This window comes from Lissotriton vulgaris, chromosome 9, assembly GCF_964263255.1.
Source record: "Lissotriton vulgaris chromosome 9, aLisVul1.2, whole genome shotgun sequence".
In the NCBI taxonomy this organism is placed as follows: domain Eukaryota; kingdom Metazoa; phylum Chordata; class Amphibia; order Caudata; family Salamandridae; genus Lissotriton; species Lissotriton vulgaris.
In genome coordinates this window covers 1,075,676,043-1,075,700,566 of record NC_141697.1, presented here as the reverse complement: position 1 = coordinate 1,075,700,566, position 24,524 = coordinate 1,075,676,043, and the positions used below count along the sequence as shown (strand labels likewise).

Sequence of the window (24,524 nt, the reverse complement as noted above, 5' to 3'; positions counted from 1 at the left end):
CATGGCTGTGTCAATCAAACAGGTAGAACACTGCCTTATTGGAATAGGAACAAAAACTTTATTAAGCCACGCTATGATCAGTGGTGTTTATTTTATTTGAGCGCGCTCCCTGTGAACATAAACAGACCCGATGGTAAATTTAAGGAGTCTTGAGAACTTTGACAGACCTCGTGGTAAATTATGGAAAAATAATCTGTTTTTAAGGATCAAGCACAGGAATTAACTGAGAAGCTGAGGAAGAAGTCTCATATGTCTACACTGACATTATTGTTTACTTATTAGAGCGGGCATAGGTTTTGTGTTAGTTACTGTACGCAGTGTTAGCCTAGGCTGACACTAGATGGAGGGGTTATAGGGCTTATCCCCTCAACCTTCTTGCACCTCACAGCTTACTAAGAATCAACAAAAATTATTGCGCCAATACTTAGCTGTGCGCCCTTTTCTCTAACATGACTAAAACCTTTTCTCAGACCCTAAACGGCCCTTTGTACCTTCAGGTGGTCCCACAGAAAAGCAAGTCCTGATGGACCTTCAGCCTCACACCTTGCTCACCAAGATAGTCGCTGGATCCTCACTGGGCCTCGTTCTTTCCACAGCCTCCTCTTAATAGGCAGGCTAGTGCTCCAGACTCGGGACAAGTGTCCATGGCATCCTGGGCATTGTCCGCCTGTCTAGCTGGAAGACGACCATACCTTGATCCATGTTTGCAGTAGTTCAAGTTCTGGTGATCTTGGCACAGTTCTAAACAAGTGGGCTTTCAGCTTTCACTTTTACACAGTCTCTCCGGACACAAATGTGGTTTAGGGTCTGTGTCCCCTTTGAAATGTATGCTGTAATTGTCTGGCTTATTGAAGAGGCCACTCCTTGGTTCTGTTCTTTGTCTAAGAGCCTGTCTGCTACAGCAGTGGTGGAACCAGACCTGAGGGACCCACAACTAAGGTCATGGCTGCAGCAAAAGGTTACCCCTAGGTGTCAGCCTACAGTGACATATGCCCCTCGAGGGTCCAAAAGCTTAAGCCTCCCAGCTTTTAAAATTCTGCGTTACGGTAGTGTGTACCTTATAAATTCTACCATCTACCATAAACACTGGGCTTTGGCCTTCCTGCCCAGCACACTTCATGAAGCACAAGTTACTACTTGTGTAACGATATATCTGTAAGAGACATTAGTTAGTGATAGATTTTTTACCTTAGAATATCCCCAGGCGTCAGACTGGATCCGGAAAATGTTGCTACCAGTACCTCTGTGCGTCCGTCGCTGGCGTCGTAAGCGCGGAGATGACTTCACGGAGACTACTTAGGCGCCACACTACATAACATCTGGCGTGTTTCAAATGCCATTTCCCAGGCCGGACGTCTGGCGAGTCGGCGGTGGTTCTCCTCGCCAATACGTATAGGGCGTTTGATTCCATTAGTTGTGATTACCTGTTCGCTCTGCTTCAGAGACTTAAGGTGTGCTCAGACTGGAACACCTTATACACCAATGAAGTCTTGTTTTTTATGACTGATCTGGAGGTCACAACACCGTTTCTACTTCAGATTATGCAGGTCTTTGGCTAAATAAAGGGCCTCTTCGTTAACGATTCGAAATCCGTAGTCTTGCCATTAAATGGGTAGGCTGGACCTTATGCATGGACACCAGGTCTTCGGTCAATAGAGGGAGGCTTTAAATATCTAGGGGTTTAGCTTTCACCAGATGTGCAATGGCCATGGTCCAAGACTATCAAACCAATGGTGGCTCGGGCGAAAGAGGAGATGAGGATATGGTCACTTCCTCTGATATCCCCGACAGGTAGGTCAGCCATATTTAAGATGATCACTCTGCCCAGATCATTGCATCAGTTACACCATCCCACGAGGCTGGTCTCGACAGATAGACTCCATTGTTTTGGGGTTCCTGTGGGATGGAGGTACACCCGTAGTGCCAGTCTGCCTACAGCCGCGGCATCATGGCTGCTGACATATACTCCCATTACTCCGCCTCACACCTAATGATCATCAATGAGTGGCTGTATGATATCCATGGGGACAAAGCAGGTGCATGGGTGCTACCCCCTTGTTGGACTACCTCTATGGGACAGTGGGGGTGCGGTATCCCTCATCCATCCCACTTTTTTGGCGGGAGTGACCTCTTGTCTCAGTGAGGTTGTTCCACTGGATCCAAGATTGATTCTTTTACAATTTGTGGATTTACTTGGCGGTAATAGATATCAGCGCACCCTCCTGTTTCTGGGGTGAACATTGGCGAAGAGGGATTTAGCCAAACTGTGGAAGGCAGACCACGCCTCCTCCTTGACAGTGTGGAAGCAGTGTTTGGACCATTGTATGGGGCTTGAGGTTGTAGTGTGAACAGTCGCATGTGCTTGTTTTATGTTACTGTTTATACTCAATTTGTATGCTGTATTTTATATTTCCTTATCCACATCGACCTATGGGCTGTGTTATCTCGGCAAAACCTAATAAAATTTGTTATTAAAAAACAGAAGCTAGAAATTCAAATGATGGAAAGGGAAATGATCATAGGCCCACCTATCAATGTACAAGACAGTGACTTATAATGGTGAAAATAGAATAAAAATGGAACAAGTTAAAACAGCAGTCTTAGACAACCACGAAGCACCAGGTTACAATAATACAAATTATCAATGAAGCAAATACCCCTTTTGATATGATGAAATTCTCATATTGCTAAAGTGCCTGAGAGACCCTACCACTTCAAGCCATGGGGCATGTTTGTTTCTAAAACTCTGGAAAAACAATTGTCTCATGAATCATTAGAGCAATACGTAAACCACAAATCAAATAGAAGGAACTTACCTTGAATCAACACCTTCCACAGCTTGTTATCGGCCCACAGAGTCCATTACCCATAAATAATGGGAGGTCGGTGAATCAACAGATCACAGAAAACAGCAACACTTTGATAATCATGAAATATTAAGTTGTAAGCCATCTCAAAAGAACAAGCTGTATACATTACAAGAATACCTAAATGGTTTTAATTGATTAAGCCTTGGACAATGTGAAGGGTGCACCTCAGCAGTGTTCAAGAATTCCCCTGAGCCTGTAACAGCCTCTTGCCCAGTTCCATGTGGAAGAATAAATAAATTCTAAAAGAAAGATTACAAAGACAAACTAAAGAGTATGTTAAAATAACATACAAAGACATGTAGCTACTAAAGTTTCATTTGCGGCCTGATCCCAAAGCTGATGTTTGTAAAACTGGGCTACGTTGCCATTCTAGCTCCAGTGTTTGCTTATTCGAGGTGAGATGTTTGTGATGATGAACTGAGACTGACATTTTACATTACATTTCACTGTCTCAGACCTACGTCCAACAAATAAATAAAACAGAGCCATTTCACAACAAATATCACATGAAGGAGTGAAGCGTGAGGGGCTGGGGGAGGCAAAGACACTGACTACATTCATAAAGGGGAACTTGCAATACCAAGCCAGAAGAAAATAAGTCCTTAAACATATTAGGAGACTACTCCCAAATTCTCGAAGCACCAATCACTCTAGCTGAACTTCAACGGACATTAAAGAGCTTACCAACCGGCAAACCCCCGGGCCCTAATGGCCTCCCGGTTTGATTTTACCGCATGTTTTAAACCGAGCAACAAGACCACCTTTTTACGTCTTTTGAAATAGTTTTCTGACAGCACGGGCCTCACACCCACTATGTCTAAGGCTGAGGTTGCCCTTATTCCCAAGTCAGGTTAAGACCCCTCACTATGCGCATCATACCACCCTATTGCTCTCTTCAACACAAATGCAAAAATCTACACTAAAAGTCTGGCAAACCAACTAGACCCCTATATGCCCGGCCTGGTTGACCCAGATCAGGTGGGGTTCATTCACCAGTCCGGCCCACCGCCTCCTCCCAGGCCTTCAAAAGGGACCTCAAAGTTCTCCTCCTCCAGAGAGACACCTCCAAAAGTAATTCACGTCCTCTTGTTATTTGGAGGAAGACTTCCCACTACTGATAAATTCTACTTTACATGACCATGGAAGTGCCTTCCCAGTGTATTCCTGGGGTTGGAGTGTCTGCCTTTTTGTAGTATTTTCCATGTACTTGTGTTTGGTGCCCTTTTGTAACATGCACACACCAACTTTGCCCTTGTAACACATGGTTTGCTACCTCTCACATGTTTTTACCTTTGACACATGCACAAGTGCCACCTTTGCCTACGTAACGCTTGTTCTTGTGCCTGAGTTATTATATACTTATTGCAGTATTATACCTCAAATTATACTTTGTTTTCTCTTGTAACTGCACACTTGTCACTTTTTCCTCGTGTGCACTTTTTACTACCTCATGTATTTTTGGTTGCTCACAATTTTTACTACCTCATGTATAATGTTTGCTCACAATTGTCACTATTACCTTTACTACCTCATGTATTTTTGGTTGCTCACAATTTTTACTACCTCATGTATAATGTTTGCTCACAATTGTCACTATTACCTTTACTACCTCATGTATTTTTGGTTGCTCACAATTTTTACTACCTCATGTATTTTTGGTTGCTCACAATTTTTACTACCTCATGTATAATGTTTGCTCACAATTGTCACTATTACATTTACTACCTCATGTATTTTTGGTTGCTCACAATTTTTACTACCTCATGTATTTTTTTGCTCACAATTGTCACTAATACCTTATGTAACGTAATGTATGCTTTTGTAATCTGTTCTTTTGTAATGTTTCTCATTATGTTTCATTTCTGTTCCTTTTGTGAAGCGCTCTGACACCTTCGGGTAAAGTCCGCGCTATATAAAAATGCATAAATAAAATAGGGGGCGGACAACACATGCCGGGTGGCTCACTTAATGTAAAAAGCTCAGCGCTGGGATATCCCCGCTTGCCTACTCTCTTTAGATGCTAAAAAAGCATTTGATCGCGTTGACTGGGACTTTCTGCGGGCTGTCCTCCAGAAAATAGGACTGGGCCCAGTGAAGGTCTCCCGAATAATGGCCTCATAAACCGCTTCCCAAGTACAGATTAGGGTCAACGGTCAGCTCACTCAAGAATATATATATACATATACATACATACATATATATATATATACACACACACACATATATACATACATATAGACATATACACACATATATATACACACACATATATATATATACATACATACATACATACATACACATACATATACATACATACATACATATATACACATACATATACATATACACATATATATATACACATATACATATACACATATACATACATACATATATATATATATACACACACACACACACACACACACACACACACACACACACACACACACACACACACACAGCTGCCCTCTTTCGCCGCTGCTTTTTGCCCTAGTGGTAGAGCCATTGGCAATCTCTATCAGACAGCCAGGAGACATCAAGGCATTCCCTTTTGGGGAAGTGAACACAAAGTAGCGCTGTTTGCGGATTATCCTGACAGACCCCAGGAACTCTCTGCCTGCGCTATCACTTTTTAGCTCCTTTGAGGCAACCTCAGTATTTAAAATCAATCTGGCCAAGTCCCGGGCATTGAACCCATTGGTCCCTAGTGAAGATATGCCAGACTTGCAAACGCGCACCCTTTTCCAATGGACTTCACATTCGCCTCGCTACCCGGGGATGAACGTTCCCCCTCTTTATCAAAATGGACATAGGCAAACTGGCCAGGGTGTAGGAAATCAGTTTTAGAAGATCAAAGAACTTGGAAACCGCTCTCAATCTCATGGCTTGGACGACTTAACGCAGATAAAATGTCCATTCTGCCGAAAATAATATACATATTCCAAATGCTGCCAACCCCTATTTCACAGGCAGACATATTCCATCTGCAGCGCGACATCACCGCTTTCGTCTGGGGCGGGAAATGTCCAAAATTCCCCAATAAACTGCTTATGCTGCCTAGGGGAAGGAAGAGGCCTGGCGTGCCCCAATCTTCTGGAGTACTATTGGGTATCGCAACTCCCATTCCTCTCTTAATGGGTGATCCGCAAAAGCGAAAAACACTGGTTCCACATGGACTGGGTTGTGGCCTGCAGACCACTTTGGGAATTGGCCTGGCTTCTGCTGCCTGCCAGACCACGTAGTGCTTATATAGCCATCTCCTCTACAAAAGTGCTAGACATTTGGGACAAAGGTGCAGTAAAAAGGGGAATTACCCCCTTTCCTCCTCCAAACAAACCGTTGGCACGCAACCCTGACTTTCCCCATGCCCTACAGCCACATTTCTTTGCTGCGTGGAGAGAAGGCGAATGCCGTACTATTCAAGATCTCTTTGAAGGAGAAACGTTCGAAACTTTCAACGAGTGCAAACGCAGTGTTCACATAACTGACGAGGCCAGACTGCAATATTACCAAATCCGACATTGGTTGCTGACACCCCTTTCAAATCACTTGTAAGCTCCTATGATGGCTCGCGGGGCCAGATTTCTCGCTCCTACCTAGAAGCCTCACGGACCCTATTCACAATAAGTCCATCCTCCCGGCCACCTCTCTTCTCCCTCAATTCTTTCTTCGTTTTCCTTCTTGTTTACCTACTGCCACAACTACTGCTCCTCCAGCATGGTACAGTTATGATCTCAGAAGCATTTATATTAAACGTGAGATAAGCACTGTTAATGTTTCTACCAAGACGTATACTAGTGCACCGCTTGTTATAAGTTTCCATGCTCTGGTATAAGTTCAAACTGTCAAAAACAGATTTGAAAAGAAAAAAATAGGAGAGAGTGTGCAATTTGGCAAGCTCCAAAGCAGCATCAAGTGTAGGAGCTCAGATATTTTGGTCCTCCTGGTAAGGAACTAAACATGTTCATTTAAAAAGCTAGCATAGCAACCGGCTTCACGGAAATACCACAGCTGTATAACATTAGGGATTAGAGACTACTCATCTGCCTTTTATGAAACGATATCCACATATTTGGTGGATGAAGCTTATCCAGGTTTAAACATTTTCACAATATTTACAATATACCAACATCATTTTCCCGCATCTTGTTCTATCATTTATGTTACCATTAACATTATGCATATGTCCCTAAACAAGAGAAAAAAGCATGGTGATCAGGGTTTGATTGAGACTGCCACTAACTTTTAGCTACGCTGAAGAGCAGCCACGCTGGTGTACAACATGGCTAAAATTCATCGGCATAGCCAATAGCTCCAGCATAAGGGAGACCTATAGGCTTTACCAATGCTGGTCACATACTGTGGACAAGTGCCTATTCCACATTCTTCTCCACTGAAGTTCTAAGCACCAAGGTGCAGCACACAAGTATCATACAAACCGAAAACAACCAGTCAGGGCATGCTGCACAAGCTACACTAAAAGCACTTTCTGTCAAGCCCATACTGCATCACATATCCTTCTTGCAGCTAATCACCGTCACCTATGAAGGTGAGCAGAACCTATAACCTCTCTGCTTTCAAATCAAGAGCCTAAATCCACAGCCGGATGTATAATTGAATAGATCCGCCAAACTTTCAGGTAACTGACAACAATGTATATGGCTAGCAGTAAAACCATACTAACGTGACTGCTAGTATTTTGGCAGTGTGCCAAAAATGCCATCATTTCTGTTACAAATTCGAATGGATTTAGTAATGATTCAGAACAATGCAGTAGGCTAAATTTTTATTTGCATCTTTCTGGCAAGCAGCACAATTACTGATATCATAAAAGACATACAAAATAGTATCACTGGAATGTTTTGTTTAGAATGGGATATAAATCTAGTTAACGTATCCATGGGTTCAGATATAGGTGGTTGCTTTATATAGAGAAATAGACACCTGACAACACAGAGAAAAGCCTCCAGGAAGAACAGATGTTAGGCTTCAAGGAACCAGCACCGAAAATGGACGCTGTAGGTTACCCGCATAACCATGCTAAATCTGAAATGAGAAAAGTGGTTACTATACATTGTGCTAGCTTTTGCTTTTACCCCCCTCCGCTGCATATGCAGCGTTATGCCATTAAAAGTGCAAAGGGTCATTTAATCAATGTGACACTTCACAATACAGAGTTATTTGGTAGATGTGAGGCAACATTATCATTATATGTTGTAGAGAAATGTCCCTGGACAGTTTGAACAGGCACATGCATACTTGTTGGTAACTGTAAAGAGGACCGCGTTTCACAATTCAAACGTATTAGTGATTAATAAATAGAATAAAAACAGTCCGCATTATTGAAAGCAGAAGACCATCTCCTCCGTCGAACGTGTTGGAAACGCATTCGGATTACGAACCCTCTAGAAGTAATGGTGCAAATATCAACATAACCATCAGTCATCTGTTTTTCGGGCCAGTCTACAGAAAGTCCAGTTGTGTTCCACTGTGTTTTCGTTGGCCCTCTCACTCATGTGGTGCACCCGTGTGTTTCTGATGGCAAATCCTTGCTTTGTGATGTATTCCATCAAATGCACTCGTAGTGCCACTTCTTGGTGGTAATCGCATGGCCCAAACGTAAAGGAAACTTGACAGTCTCTAGTGTCCATCATGTGCTTATTCCACTTAGTAAAATGGTTTGCAATGCCCTCCAATAATGAATGCACCTTAGTTGTTATAGTAAGCTGAGTTATAATTACTGCTACTGGGTTAGAGTATTTTGAAAGTTTCCGAGTGCTTGACAACTCCACAACTTCTTCAAATGTGTCCAAAGGATACAACGGCTTTGGGTCATTAAGATACTGTATCAGTGGCTCAACTTGATAGAAATCTGCTTCTTTTCTAAGCAAATCGAATTCCTTAAAATCAACAGGTAATGTCAGCTCTGAAGTCCTTAAAAAGTTGAGAACATACCGGAAGAGTGGTCCGTCACGATCGATAAAGTAGTTACCTTGAGAGTCTCTAGCTGTGGGAAAGTCTCCTCTGAACATCGCTCCCAACATTGAATCTGGGTATCGCTTCAAAGTTGAGAGAGAAGTTGTATACAAATGTCCGCCAACATTGAGGGTAACCGGATCGCCCATCTGAAACAATCAAAATATTAGAGAGGCAAATGTAAGATCGTAGATAGAAGAGACACGTTTAAGTTAACAAGGGAAATAAGGTAGAAGGCATAAAATATACGTAACAAAATTAACAAGATTTTCCCGGACAGCAAGACCTTTAACATCCAAGAAACCAGGGAACGGATTAGCCATTTGTTTAGCAGTGCAAATGCACCCTTTATTTCCTGGAGGGCTGCATTAAATGCTACAATTTATATGATGTTCAGTTGCTCAAAATGAATATCACTTCTTCTAGCCAGCATATTTAGGTCTTCACTTCCTCAAAATCACACAAAGCATCAAATCATGCATTGTCACTTGTCAACAACTTTCTGCTGATAAGGAAAGGGACAAAACGATATAAATTTCAATTTTGGGGAATTTTTGCATATTAGTCTCTTGGGAAGCCTAGTAAAATCTTGTAAGACTGCACGTCCAGGCAGTAGACAGGAGCCATAAAAGTGATTCCCCACGTAGGACCTAGCTTTGTCCCGGAAGACCTCAGTCCCTATTTTTAGACTATGTAGGAGTTCATTTGCAGCAGCCTTAAACTTCTCCCCTGTCCTCCATATGAAAAAGCCTTTGGAACTTATCCCCTAAGCTTGCCTTCTAGAAGGCTACAGATTTTCCTCTCAAGTCACCTAGGATTAGCATATATGAGGGAATCTCTTAACTACCGATTAATGGGTGCATCCCTTCAATTTTCGCAGCCAATGGGAAATGCATTCCAGATCCATGAAGAGGAACTTTCTCTAGACAACTCTAACCCAATAGGGCATAGCAGTCACTCTCTCATAAGGCCTAAAGGAGCACAAAACAATGAGTCCGCGCCATGAAAATGAACAGAATAATCACTGCAAAAAATATTTCCCAAAATACCCGGTTTCATTTCTAAATCACAGAATAAACGCTTCCCACATTTATTAAAGAATACTTTCATTTGCACGCAAGAGACCTATGATTGCCAAAAGGCCCCATTAAATTAGCACTGAGTGATGAATTCAGAGACAAATGTAGATGCTATTGCAACACATTAGGTATGGAAAGAAACGTGCCAGGCAGCAGACGAAGTCTTAATTTGAAATGAAATGCTATTTGTAAACTATATATTAAACAATTTTAGGTCATGTGCTAGCTATTGTTCCCCAGACCTGGTCGAAACTAAGCCTTAATACCATTGTTAGCCTTAACAAAAACCCCTTCACATCTTCGCATATATTTTAGACCTCTTCATAAACAAACACTTCATCAGAGATTAGCTTTTATGGCATCTGTCGAAATAAAGCTTATATCAAATCAAATTAAATCGGAGATTAACATTTCCCTCACATGTTTTATAAAGCTCGATGCCTCGTACTATACTTAAAGAAGTCTCTAGTCCCAAATCTTCAATGAATAGTAACTTTTCTTAAATCTTTTTACTGTTTTTTTAATGCAATTTGGTCTTATACTATTTAATCTTTCAACTCCTGACAATGACATGCTGCTCCTCAAGATTTCAGTGCAGACTCAAAATCATCTGCTGGTTCTTCTGGCTACTGTGCATGTTGAAAGAATTTTTAAACCTGTAACACAACATTCCTTCAAGGATTGCACTTTTATTCCAATATAATCATAATATCTGCATGTTCACGGATTACTTTTTTAGACTATTCCTTGCTTGCTAGAATCTATCTTGAGGTCAACAACAGGGAGCGTCTTTAACCCGTTCCCAGCGTCGAACGTTCAGCGCCCAGTGCTGAACGTTCGGAGAACGAATGCTGGCCTGTCGGCCAACGGTCGTGCGCAGCACTGGGGAGGTAGCGCTCGTGACGACCGTTGGCCGACGGCAGCAATTAAAGGGTTAATGTACTCCTCCCTTCTAGACCACGAATGAGTATCAACAAAAAGGTTTTCCTCAGAAGTAAGTAAACCTCAATATAGACTGTGAATGGTTCTTTCAATCGTTGCCATTTCAAAGGTTGTGCACCTGGGACTGCTAGACAATGCGCTGTTCGTGATAAAGCCTCATTGCTTTGGCAGATTTTCCCTCGTGACTTGAAATATGAGGACAAACTGTTACAGGTATTATATGGGTACAAATATCTGACATAAATCTTATGAACACAGTGCAATGAGGATTTTTTAGATTTACAAGCTGCAGGTATGAGAAAATTGTCAATGCTTACATGTAGAGAAAAGTATGTTGTCAACATAAGTCATTTGCTCAGCCTTCCCAAGCCTGCATTGTCTTAAAGCCACACTCACTGCACCATGTTAGAAACTTACTGTCTCTTATCAGTACACGTATTGCTCTTCTTCCAATGTGCCAAGACATTGTGAAAATTCTGATGCAAACTACATCATCTTCATTCTGTATATGTTTCGGTGAAGGGGTGCAAATAGCTGCACAGTAGCTCAAAATGTTCACTAATGCATTGTTAACTTGATTCGTGAAGTGTGTTCCACTATTACAAGGCCCAACGCGGTCAGGTGTAGACAACTACAGCAAGACTTTCAACATATGGAAATTCGGCACAAATGGACAAATGAAATGAAATAAAAAGAACATTTATAAAGCACATGGCTACCAGAAGGCCTCCCAGCGCTAGGCATGACTAGTGATCAGATGGAACAGCATCATTTAGGGGAACAGGAAGGTTTCGAGTTGTTTCCAGAAGGCAAGATAACCAGTCTCTTTTCGGAGTTAAATGTAAATGTATGTGTCTTGTAAATGTATGTGTCTTGTAAAGCGCACTGCTGCCCTGAGGCGTCGTGGTGCTGTAGACCGCTGGGGAACCCGTCCTGGCTATCCCTGGGAGATGGTCCCTGATGGGTATCTCCAAGGTGAAACCAGGCATCCCCGGCGAATGTGTGGGGCCGTTGTAGAGATGAGGCAAGCTAATGCCCAGAGTTGCCGAGTGTGAGAATTATCGAGTCCGCTGACCCTGGTCCACGACCCTGCCGCGTCGGGAATTGAACCCTGGACCCGGGCCGTTCTCTGCTTCCGGGTCTGCCGCCTCTAACCAGTGAGCCACACCACTCCATTTATATGTAGAGGAGGAGGTGGAGGGGCGGAGCGTTCCAAAGCCTGCCAGCATTCAGGGAGAAGAGTCTGCCACCATTTCTGGCTCGTTTGAGTCTAGGGGTGTCGATTAGGTGAAGTTGATCAGAGTGAAGCTCTCTCCTTGCTTTATATGGGTGAATTACAGCCGAGAGAAGGGGAGGACCAATCTACTGCAGGGATCTGTGGACGATATAGAGAGATTTAAAGATAATTCACTCTTTCACTGGAAGCCAGTGTAGGAGGCGGAGGGCTGGTTTTGCGGATAGGAATTTGGGTGTTCCCGTCAAAAGTCTGGCTGCGCAATTCTGGGCAATCTGAAGTTTGCTGATCACCGAGGTAGGGGCTCCCAGATAAAGCCCATTGCCATAATCCAACCTGGAAAGTAGGAGAGATTGGGCCATAATTTTCTTGTCTTGGGGAGGGAGCAGGGGAAGCACTTTCCTGCCCATTCTTATCAGGCCGAAACAGGTTGCGACTGTCTTTCTAGCTTGCGTTTTGAAAGTCAAATTATGGTCTAACTAGATGCCCAGACTCTTTATTCCTGTCTTGGGTGTAGGTAACGGGCCCATGCATGCTGGCCAGATGGTTCTAAGTGTCGTATTGTCAAAGTTGCCCAGAGTCATAATCTCTGTCTTTTCTCCATTTAGTTTCAAATGGGATGACTCCATCCATTTCACAACTTCCGTGAGGCATGCTGTGTGGGTTGATTTAACGCTACAACCAGTTGAGTGTCGTCGGCGTAAGTGACCATATGGATCCCAAATGGAGCCACGATCAAAGCCAGAGGGGCCATATATGCATTGAAGGGCGTAGGGCTCAAAGATGAACCCTGTGGTACACCACACAGAAGAGGCCGAGGATTGGAACACACGCCTCCTCCAAAAACCTGAAACGATCGTCCTTTCAGGAAGGAGCGCAGCCAACTCAGAGCAGTTCCGGCTACTCCCAAGTTATTGAGACGACGAATCAGGACTTGGTGGTTCACGGTGTCGAATCCCGCGCTCAGGTCCAATAGTATGATGGCCGCTGAGCCTCCAGCATCTAAGATTTTCCTGCTTTCCTACACCATCGCTAGAAGGGCAGTTTCCTTTCTCTGCCAAGGGCGGAAGCCTGTTTGAGATGGATGTAGCAGATTAAAAGCTTCGAGGAAATTTGAAAGAATATGATTAACATATTTTTCTGTGATTTTTGCGATCCCAGGCAGGAGAGCAATAGGGCGATGGATGCCCAGGTCTGCAGGATCCAGTTGAGGCTTCTTAAGAAGGGTTTTGACCATTGCTCCTTTCCAGAGGGGAGGGACTACTCCTGTGCTAAGTGAGGTGTTGATAGCATGGGTGATCGTGGGGCCAATAGTAAGTGCTGCCTTGAAAAGGATGTTTCGCTTTTTACTGTGGGCATTAGGGTCAGGAGCGTTTCCAGGGGAGCAAACGAAAAAGCTCCAAGCGATGAATGGTGGAGGGGGAGTCGGAAGAGAGTTTGTGCATACAGGATCGATTTGGGGGAGTGTTTTAATGATGTTCTGAATTTTAGTGTAAAAAAACTCAGTCTGACGTTCGCAGCAAGTACCATGAGGCTCAGTGGGAGCTAGAGGGACTAGGCCTTTGAGGAGCCTTTTTTACGATTGAAAAGGTCTCTCTGCGGGAATTGGCGGCTAGCCGGATTTTTTTCCTCATAGAAGGATGCCTGAACTTTCTTCATCTCCGCTCTGTATTTGCATATGGCCTTTCTGTAATCGGACAGTGGTGTGGAAGAGACACTAATTGCCACTGTAAAGAAGTTTACTCTTTCGTGGGTAGGCAAAATGTGTTTTTGTTTTTTAATTGTTGAGTTCCCAACTGGCTCTCCTCCACCTTTACGTCACAAAACTTGGACTTCAAAATCCTCACATGAAACTATGCTGTGTCTTATATGCTGAACACTATTGAAAGGCAGAAATTCTACGATGAAACATTTTTTTCGTTATAGAAAAAAACAGTGAAGCAGTCAGAGAACTATAGAAATAAAATTCCTAACAAAGAGAAGTGAAGTTTAGGGAGCATTTTGAAACAAAAGAATCTGTTTAAGATGTAGTTGCTTTCTTCATATCACAGGACGACATTCATGATCAAGTAGTTGTTGCTTGTAAAACATGTGAAATGGTTGGCTTTTTTGCAAAAGCCTATCAATGTCAAAAACAAACAATCAGTTGAGACTAATGAAGAAGATTCTGAAGCTAGCAGAAAGGATATGTTAGTCTTCAGAGATGAAAAGGAAGAATACTTAATGCCCTATAATAAAGTAACAGTAGATGCTTGAATATTAAATCTTTTGCTTGATTTTGGTGCAATCATGATTATGATAAAGGAAGATTGGTTTTGGGAACCCTGGGACAATAAGATATTAGAACTTCTCGATAGGGTACCAGTTTCATGAGAGGGAAGGAGAATTCAGATGATAAGGTTTTTTGAGACAGTATTACAGTTCAAAGAAAGGGTCACATATAGTAAAGTCTCTCTGACAAGGAAGGGCTTGAACATTTATGCTTGGTGTTTTAGGAACATGCCCATTTTTGACATGTCACCCCCACATATTGCCTTGTATCGGATGCAATTTTGATAGAAGTGCATTGGGTTCCTACTATCCAGGTCCCCAGTGCCAGATTTCTTTCCCTAAAACTGTACAAATTGCTCCCACAAATAGCAATACCTTTAAGCGCCTTCTATAAGTGCCTAGTAAACTGTACCCTTGGTACCGAGGGTAAAGAGGGTCTCTAATGGCTGCGGCATTTATTGTGCCACCCTGCAGGATCCCTCAGCACCAGCATTCAAACTGCCATAGCAGGCTGCGTGTCATGGTGCAGAGAAAAGTGTAGACACAACATGGCACACCTCCTCCTGTGTGCCGAGCCTAAAGACGCTGTGTGCAGTTTAGGTAAGTTGACCTCTACAGCAGGCCTTACAGCCCTAAGGCAGGGTGCACTTAACTACATGTGAGGACATAGACATCACATGAGCATATCTTCTCATGCAGCTAAGTCAATTCTCGACTATTACAAGTGAACAGGGAAGCCAATTTGGGAACATGTTCTGGACACTGGTGTTTACGAGTTCCCCACCTATAAGATGGCTTCACTAAAATTAATGATGTTTGGTATCAAACATCTCGTATTAATTAGCCCACACTGATTCTAGTGATGGATTTAATAATACAAGAACCTAGATGACACCTAAGAGGTGCCCCCTGAAAACCTACTAGCTACTAGTGTGCTGGCTGATTGGTTTAAAGGCGCCGGCCACCACAGACAAGTTTCTGATCCCCTGCAGGTGAAAGCCCCACTATCTGAGAGCAGGAACAACGCCTGCTCTGAGGTGTTATCCCCTCTTCCAAGCAGGATGGCTAAGTGATCAGCATATCAAGGCAGGAAGCTTCAAAAGTCTCTACTGCCTTTGATGTGCAACCCAAGGCTTCCCCAGACAGAGGAAATGCCACGTCCTGCCCCAGGCCCAGTTAGGACCAGGACAGGCAGGAAAATTAGCTACTCAGGAGGAGTGTTCCCCTCTCAGGCTAGTTCCACCCCTAAGGTGGGCTGCCTGATGTGAACATGACTTTTAGATTTACACCACCTTAGTTTTGGCAGAATTATGCTGAGTCAGGTTAATGCCCGCTTCCCACAGGAAGTGGTCATATAGAGAGTGTAGACACCCTTAAAGGTAAGTAGCCCATTGGTTACTACCTGTCATTCCCTATAACACCCCTAAATTGAGTATTTAGGTGGCACCCCTAACATCAAGGAACTTAGATGTGAAGGATCAAGAAGATGAGGACAAAGAAGATCCGCGAGAAAAGCGAGAACTGAAGACTGCTGTCGACTTTTGCCTGCCCGCACCAAGTCTCGACAAGCATGACAGCGACTCATCCTGCAGCTGACCAGCTTCCAATCAGGGAGACTACCAGCCCTTCTCAAATTGCCTGCAATCTCCCTTGGAGTAGAGGACCTACTCTCCTGCTGTCCGCAGGCACTGAAGAGCAAAGACCGGCTCACTGAGTTGCCACTTACCAGTCAGCCTGATGCAACAGCCTCTCAGAAAGAGGTACCGGTGTTCCTGAAGGACAGATCTGGCCCTCCCTGCCCCTCAACCAAGTGAGAGGACACCAGGACCAACTGTAGCCGCACAGGTCCAACACTCAGAGTACCAGACTATTTGCAGCAAGCAAAAAACGCAAGAGTCCAACCGGACACCAAGGATCCCAAGACCGAGCAGCCGTTTAGGGTGATCAACACCGCAGAGACCCACTTCCAGAGTGGAGCAGCTGTCCTGACTTTGCACCCTCAACTGGTGAAAAACAACAGCCGCAAGGCCAGAGGACACACAGAAACCAATCAACCTTTTCACTCTGCACCAGAGTGCCCCAGCACAGGAACACACTGTGCTTTCTAGTTCTCAGGACCCTTGTGACCCAAGCCACCCCTTGGGAGCTCCCAGACTTGTCCTCAAGACACCCTCCGCAGCCTGTTTCCAGGTGGCCCCCCTTCTTCCAACCGGCATGGCACCCACAGCTACCAACCTGACCAGAACCTCTTCACCCGGACGCCACAGTGCAGGTAATGAGTAACTGCTGGTGGTACTTTGGCCCCCTACAACCCTAAGTCTTTAAGGAGACCCCCAGAAACCGATTGCAAATAACTATGCAACATATGCCTTTTCTCCCATAGGGAAGCATTTATGCTTAAAGACGAATTTAAGTGAACTATTTACTTACCATTAAAAATCCATATTTTAAAAAAGTACTTACTTGATAATTAAGTTCTTGGTATCAACGACTCATATTTCTAAATTGTCTAAGATGTATTCTTAAGTGTGTGTCTCATTTATTGCTTATGGGAGAAGAACAAATGCTTAGTACTACTCTCTGATAAGCCAAATTGCTTGCCCACACTACCACAAAAGAGAGCATTTGGGTAATCATTTGTGCATCTGTAAACCAACTGGGGTTTGCCAAGACTCTTTACACAGGGCATCTCGTTTTGGTCTACTATACAAAAAGCCAGCTCCCTACAGATGTCACCAAGGTCTGTTCACAGTCATGATGAAACCCGGGGAAAGGAGCAAGTACTGCTGGTGGGAGAAGAGGAGGTAGGAAGTTCTAGTGAACTCAAAGATTTCAAAGGAGTGTTCATTCACAAATTAGGAACTATTCATAATCTTAATTGTCAAAGTCATATCAAAGAAGGAACCAAACAAGTGAAACACAAAATGAGAAACATGCCATTGAGCATTAGGGAAGATTTAGCATACAGGTTCAAGAAAACGTATGATTTATGAGTAATTGAACCGAACAAATCTTTTTTGTGCTGGTCTTCACTGGTGATAGCACACAAAACAAGCAATGGCCAAGCCAGCAGGTCTTGCCTACAAGGCCTATTGGCTTTGCCAATATATTTTGCCATGCTTTACAGCTGTACAGCATGGCACAAAAAAAAGCTGCAATGGCGCAGCCGAAGCATCATTTTGTAGGCTCACACACACATTCAATACGCATTGCACAAGATGTCTACAAAAGAACTAGGATTTTTTTATTTATTAAAAGATCCATCTTGGGTCGGTAAATACATTTTAAAAAAGGGTACATAAAAGTTAGAGGCCATGCACATAAGAGTGATAGTATAGCCAAACAATTGTAAACAATCAGCGTACAGCACTCCCCTGTACGTTCTTGGTAAGTCCTCAATATGTTTTTCATAATCAAACAGCTCATGGTTTCTTGAGGGCTCAACTCAAAAATGCCACGTTGAGAATTTGCAAAGCTCTTAGAAGTGTGAACAAGAAAATATGGGTACATTCAACACATTACCACACATAGATGATAATTTACTAACATTTTGGAAAGGTGGGGGATTATTTTGGGGGGGGGGGGGAGGGGCGAGATTTGATCTTGCAGAAGCATATCGCCAAGTGGAGCTAGAACCAGAATTGAAACACTACTGCTTTTTTGTCAACAGTTGGGACCCTCTAATTTCGAAGAATTCTGTTTGAATTGTTGTCAGCTGCTTTGCTATTTTAAAGTCTTAGAGGGTATTAAAGGAGTTGTCGCTTTACAAGATGATATTCTAGTGCCAGGAAGCAACACACCAGAATGTTCTACATATTAAAAGGGCAAACATTCCCAGAAAGAAGATTCATTTTGATTATAGAATGTAGCATTCTTAAACATCTAGCACTGTAGATCTAGCAAGTAGATTACAACAAACGGTTCATAAGTACTGTCATGCCACCAAAACTTCTGTGTTGGACGAACCAGCTATAAGAGGTTCCTTGATTTTTTACAAGCAGTCCTATATGCATAGTCATCAATTACCGTATATCCCCAGTCTCCATTATCCATCTGCTCCAATGCCGAATTTATGTGAGTAGAAAAAGACTTAACGGGTGATGCATGCAGAGACGCTGCTCAACCTGCAAAAGACAAAAACAAAAATAGTAACCGATTATAAACCAACAGCAAAAGCATGGCAGGAAGACCTTTAGCAAATGTGAAAAAAAAGAAATGCACTGTAATGCTATTTATCACTTTACTTTGATTTTCCAACCACACAGCAGGTTTATATATGAATTAGAACCACAGCTTGCAGTTAGTTCTATCTATTCCTCAAACTTGTGCTGGATATTTGTCTCATCGATGTATTTGAATTATACAACTTTTTAGTGCTGAATAGTAAAAGTGCTATGACTCACCACAGATCAGTATAAGTGATAGGAACAAAAAAACATAATGAACTTAAGGAAGACATATTAATGGTTTAGCAAGACAGAGAATGAAAGGTGTCAAACAATTACAACAACTAGAGACCATAAAAGGGGCAGAAACCAGAGGATTGATTAAAGTACACAACTTGAAAAGTACATGCATCAAAAAAATCTTGATAGTGCGGGTGTGTGCCACAGTGAGCAGCACATCCATCACAAGACGATTTAGAAGCTTAAAATGGCCAGAAATGTATTATCAGGTTCATCAGCGATAACAATAACCGTACGTGAGCCTTAAAAAATACATACTTTCACTCCTAATTGCCTTCCTTCTGTTGCAATGGTTTCTGCTCTACAGGGCCCAACATGTGAATTTCACTCTCATGTCACTCCTTTTCATGTTCTCCCTTCCCAAAATATGATTTTCTGTCCTTATACAACACCAAGGAATATAACGGGAGATGAGTAAATTAAAGGCACTTTAATCTAATTCCTCTGAGAGACTTGTAATGGTTTTGTAGAGCGTAAAGATTGTGGACATGGCTGTTGGTAAGAGGAAAAAAAAGTTGTCCCTCGGAAAGAAGAATCTACCAGTTCCAACCCGGTCATCATATTAAGGTGTCATTCTAACAAAGACACCTGGTAGGACACTTTGAAGAACAAAATTCAATGTCACTAAGAGAGAGAACCACTAAATAAGTACATGGGCACATTTTAAAATATACATTTACCACCATTTCATTTTTTTAAGCCATCTACTTACAAGTCCAAACAAAAATATGGTATTGTTGTCTGTTGATAAAACAAGGTTTAGACAATTGTCTGCTCGTATATCAAAGACAAACGTTATTAACAAGCAACAGTGTATATTTAAAGTTAAGTTCCTTTCAACTGTGTCTCCATTAATCTTTGTGCATATGCTATCTAACAGTGTACATTTAAAGTTAAGTTCCTTTCAACTGTGTCTCCATTAATCTTTGTGCATAAGCTATCTAGGGATCTAAATAATGCTTTTAAAAAGTATTCATGATAGCAAACTTTGTAATCCTTTTAAATAAACTGGTAACCCTATACTTAGTTTCGAGAAAAAGTGCTTGTGCTGAAAAGGGGAAAAGGAGAGAAAGAAAGTGCAAGCATTCTTTATCAGCTTCCTTCTGCCAGGCACGAAGGCTTTAAAGTTGGGTGCTTCTACCAAGGCCTTTTTAGTGTTCTCCAACTCCTTCTGGCACACATCAATCCAGTCAAATGCCACCCCTTTCCTTAGTAGATTGCGAATTTTGTGTGTCTGGTGAAGTTCTGAACGACCTTGCTGTAGAACTCTACCATGCCCATAAAGGATTTGATTTCCTCTTTGGTTTTGGGTGGGGTAAGGTTCAGAATGGTGTTTTGCAACTCTGTTTTGAGGCGAATGCTCTCCGCTATCACTTTATGCACTAGGAACTCTATTTCAGCGCACCCAATCTTATACTTTTCTCCTTTCACTGTAAGACCTTGTAAATGTAAATGTTCAGGAATTTATATAGCGCAAATCACCGAGCGATTTCTAAGCGCTTGCTTAGGGAACCCGTCCTGGTATTCCCCTGTGAGATAACCCCAGCAGGATAACCACAAGGTGAAAGCCAGGCATCCCGCCGCGAGGGGCCGTTGTGGAGATTAAGCAAGCTATTGCCCAGAGTCTCAGAGTGTGAACCCATGAATTGAGTAAGCACCGGAGCGAGAATTGTCGAGTCCATGGACATTTTTAGGACTCAAGACCCCGCCGAGCCAGGAATTGAACCCTGGTCCAGGTCTTCCTCCTCTAACCAGTGAGCCACACTTCTCCACCTTGTTATTGGAACCTCTTAAGGGGACTTATCCGAGCCTAATTTCATGTTGTGTTCCATTCTCTCCAAAGATCAGATCATCCAGGTAGCAAAGTACTACAGGTATGCCTTTGAGGAGGTTGCTCATGATCCTTTGGAAAACCGCGGCGGGGGATTCAAGTCCAAAAGGCATGCAATTGAACTTGTAGGCCTTCATTTGCGTAATAAACGCTGTGAGTTCTTGTGACTCTGGGTGTCGCCTGACTTGATAATAGGCAGAGGTTAGATCTAGTGTTTAAAATACCTTTGCTCCGGCTAATCTACTCATCATTTGTGTGATGTTTGGTAGAGGGTGCTTGTCCACTATTACTTCTCTAGTTATTGCTCTTAGTTCAATGCATAAGCGCACTGTGCCGGCTGCCTTCTTGGCTGCTACAATGGATGCCAACCATTCAGTGGCTTCCACAGGCTTGATCGCTCCCAAACTGCAGAACTCCTCCAATTCCTCCCACACTGCTTCCTGCATGGAAATGGGCAGAAATCTCACAAAAAGGTCTTTATTGGAAAAATGATAACCTTCTAAGTTACCACTCCCACTATATAATACACACAAAAGGCAACCAGATTGTGTCACAACCTAGCATGTGAATGTCCTAATAAACAAACAAAAAGGGGCATATGCTTTCTAAAGACAAGAACCCTCAACCACCCGTAGGTGACACGCTTCATCATTGGGTTCCCTCTTGCACACAGTGCCCGCAAGGAGCACTGTGTGGGCTACAACTCTCGCTCAGGAGAGTAGCGTGAGGTGTTTTACACTCCAATGTTTGAAGCGAGTGAGGGGCAGAGTGCAATAATTAAATCAAAAACGTGAGTTAAAACTATCTCAATGGACAGTATTAAAGAAGAGTGCGAACGACGGGGATAAGGATGTTCCCTATCTGGTCAGGTCAACATGTTTCTGCCCGGACAACCAAAGGGTTTGTGGCATTCATCAGGACCATCTTAATGTCACTCTGCTACAAAGTGTGAAGAAAAAAAACATACTTGATTATATGGATATCTTCAGAACCAACTTCAGACCATATGTCTGCTTCTACCTTTACTCGGCAAGGTTCACGGGGACCGGCTATCACGGCGTTGGATCTCCAAATATAGAGGCCAAAAAGGCATGTCACAGGGGCATAGACCAACTTAAACAGGAAGTGGGGGTGAGGTTAATCATGACAGCCTTCCCCTAAAGTGGAGGATACCACATAGGTCACTAGAATTATGCAGTTCAGCTGTCAAATTATTATGAATTTGCCAATTTTAACTCAAACTTTTCAAAAAATGTGGCGACGTGTTCCCGCGCAGTGGAATGCACTAAACAAAAGTCAACTAGTCATCTTTCAGTTGCTTAGTGCTGCTTTCGCCAGTAAAACTAGCACTGGTGAGGTCAAAAATGTTTCCAGCGATACAATTGACAAAACAAATAAGTAAATACTATGGCAAAATGTGCCACATGTTGCCGCATAAGTTGTTTTTCGGACTGCATCATTTAGGCAATCCTGACGCTAATTTTGGTCATCCCCTGCAACGCAATTCTAGTGGCCTTGCCTATCGTTGAAGCTGCTCATGTGTCCCTTCTCCAACGTCCAACGTCCTATGTGCCCAAAGAATTATCTCCTGCTCCAAATTCCTATGTGTTCAAATATATCACAGTGTAAAGGCCTGTCTTTCCAGGACACTTCCTCATGCTCCAAAGCTCTCTCGCTTATCATGTCACAACAACGGATGGCCCCAGACACTTTAATTGGCCGAGGCCAATTGCTCCAGAGAAAGATCCGATCTATGCAGGAACAGTGTTCCATTCAACAGACACCGCTTAGTCCAGGACAATCTCGCTCAATCATTACAACCCAGTACCCGGGACAGTTCCCCGAGCTCTCGTTAGGTCACGTACAAAATACGCTGCCAGGACTGCAATATTATGCGCGTAAAACCCCCTCTTACCTGCTGCAGTTACGACGACTGTCCCAGAAAGCCTACCGCAGAAAATCAATGATACCCGGAGCAAAAACAGCAAAGCGACGCCCCCACCAATACAACGAATCACACCCAGTGCCAAGTCCCGGAAGCGGAACTTCTAGAAAGCGTCAAACGCCGCAGCTATCTTCGGATGTTTCAAATCTATGTTACAGCCTAGCGCACCGTTAAGAGCATCTGTTCTTTATGTCTATACGTTGTCCTGCTTAGCAGCTTTCAAATCTACGTGAATTGTATGTCTCATTACTTTCATTAAAAAATCTCATTGTGCAGGATAGAAATCTGTTGTAGAGAAAAATTGTTGGACGAAAGAGAATAAGCCCATTCCAAAATGGCCGCCCTCTTTAAACTTAATTTAGGAAGAGGCGGACCTATTTTAATGCAATTTGCCTGACAATATAATGGATGCCGCCCAGGACGCTATGAAAAGGAAAGCAGTTACTTGTCTAGATGCATAATACGTGGGCGTGGTCCTCTAAGAAAAGCATGGGCGCTTGTGATTGGTTCTGTGTTGGAAGGTTGCTTAGTTGGTGTGGCTAGAGGGCATACAGTGAAGATGGCGGCTGTCAGGAAGGTTTTCTGCGCTGGGAAGGTGAGAGGATAGAAAGGGTCTTGCAGTCTATCTCCCGAAGGACATATCAGACTCTAACTGCCGCTTGTGTTTCGCTTACAGGCTCAAGTGTCTCTGCTGCTAAGGAGACGTTTCCACGTGAGTGGGCCCAGAGCAATCCAGGTACAGAGTGATGACAGTGCCTTCTGCCCCGTATAAGTCACCTTTTTGATGCGCGTACTCCATCTATGTGGACATAGCTTGTGTTTTTTATTTTATTAACTGCATATTGATTACCGCATTTGATTGTCCTATGTTACTTCAGATCTTTTTGATTGCGGTTAAAGCTGTTGTCTGCCGTTGTCTGTATCGGACGATCATATTTTCATGTTTCGAAGAACTCTGGCTTCTCGTGCAAAGAAGGGAATATGCATAGTGTTCCATAACCCTCACTTGGAGAGCCCGACGTACAAGTTACTCTCCATGTAGGGATAATTACCCTGCAGTGACCATCGTAATTATTCACTCCGCTTACAGCATTTCACGAAGAGCTTACTTGAAGTGGTAGCAAGAATGTCATTTTCGTGACACCTAAACTGTTCAAGGTTGATAGCTATGCAATTCTCTTAATACGGGCGGGTGAAGAGGCTACACATACTCCCCAAGGTTGAGCATTTTTAGAATGAAGTGCGCAGCATCCAGGGGAGTTGTATGTCGCCTTTCTTTCTAAAGGGTTCGTGGCAGGGATTGGAGCTTTTCAGTGCATTAAGAGATGAGGCGTCGAAGTGCTTTACAGCGAGTAGCACGCGACCGAGAGCTCGAATTTAGTGGTCAGTCCATTTATTATTGGGGTTAGTGTTGTGGGCACATTCCAGGCATAAACGACAGTTTTGTTATGGTATGGTACTGACACAGACGTGATAATTGGAGTGAGTATGTGTAGTGTGGACAGACGACAGCCACACAGAAAGTTAACTAGGTATATTTATTTATGGATAACAAGGGCCCGCAGGGCACAGAAAGAAGAACAGCGTCCACCGTGAGAGTCAGCTGTCAACTGTCAGACACTCACGGTGACGTCACATAAGTAACGCATGAACATTCCATGACGACATCAGCTGATGTCAAGTCATGGAGATAGAGAACATACTACGTTCATAACCCCCCTGAACTATACTATAGGTAATAGCAGATACAACACCTCCCTTCCTTCACATTTGATAACAAAACAGTTTCTATTCCATCACATAGTCCTGGAATCTCTTTGGCAATTTGACAACTCTACCCCCTCTGGATATTATACCCCCCACAGGTGTGGGTGCAATGTCCCTCATGCATGCTGCGGAGGAGT

At 43.2% G+C, this 24,524-nt stretch overlaps 2 protein-coding genes across 2 annotated transcripts in view; one reads left to right on the top strand and one right to left on the bottom strand.

The window, feature by feature from the left end:
- Positions 1-7,645: 7,645 nt before the first annotated feature.
- Positions 7,646-22,720, bottom strand: KCTD6 (potassium channel tetramerization domain containing 6). The gene is made up of 3 exons (XM_086939060.1): positions 22,591-22,720; positions 18,405-18,502; positions 7,646-9,001 (listed from the first exon to the last, which is right to left on the bottom strand). The coding sequence occupies exons 2-3, from the start codon at positions 18,429-18,431 to the stop codon at positions 8,315-8,317; spliced, it is 714 nt and encodes a 237-aa protein (XP_086795186.1). The 5' UTR covers positions 18,432-18,502; positions 22,591-22,720; the 3' UTR covers positions 7,646-8,314.
- Positions 22,721-23,053: 333 nt separating this feature from the next.
- Positions 23,054-24,524, top strand: part of PDHB (pyruvate dehydrogenase E1 subunit beta) — a 73,448-nt gene continuing 71,977 nt past the window's right edge. The window contains exons 1-2 of the mRNA XM_086939061.1: positions 23,054-23,215; positions 23,297-23,356. Of these exons, the coding sequence (XP_086795187.1) occupies positions 23,180-23,215; positions 23,297-23,356 (96 nt within the window). The 5' untranslated portion in view covers positions 23,054-23,179. The remainder of the gene's footprint in view (positions 23,216-23,296; positions 23,357-24,524) is intronic.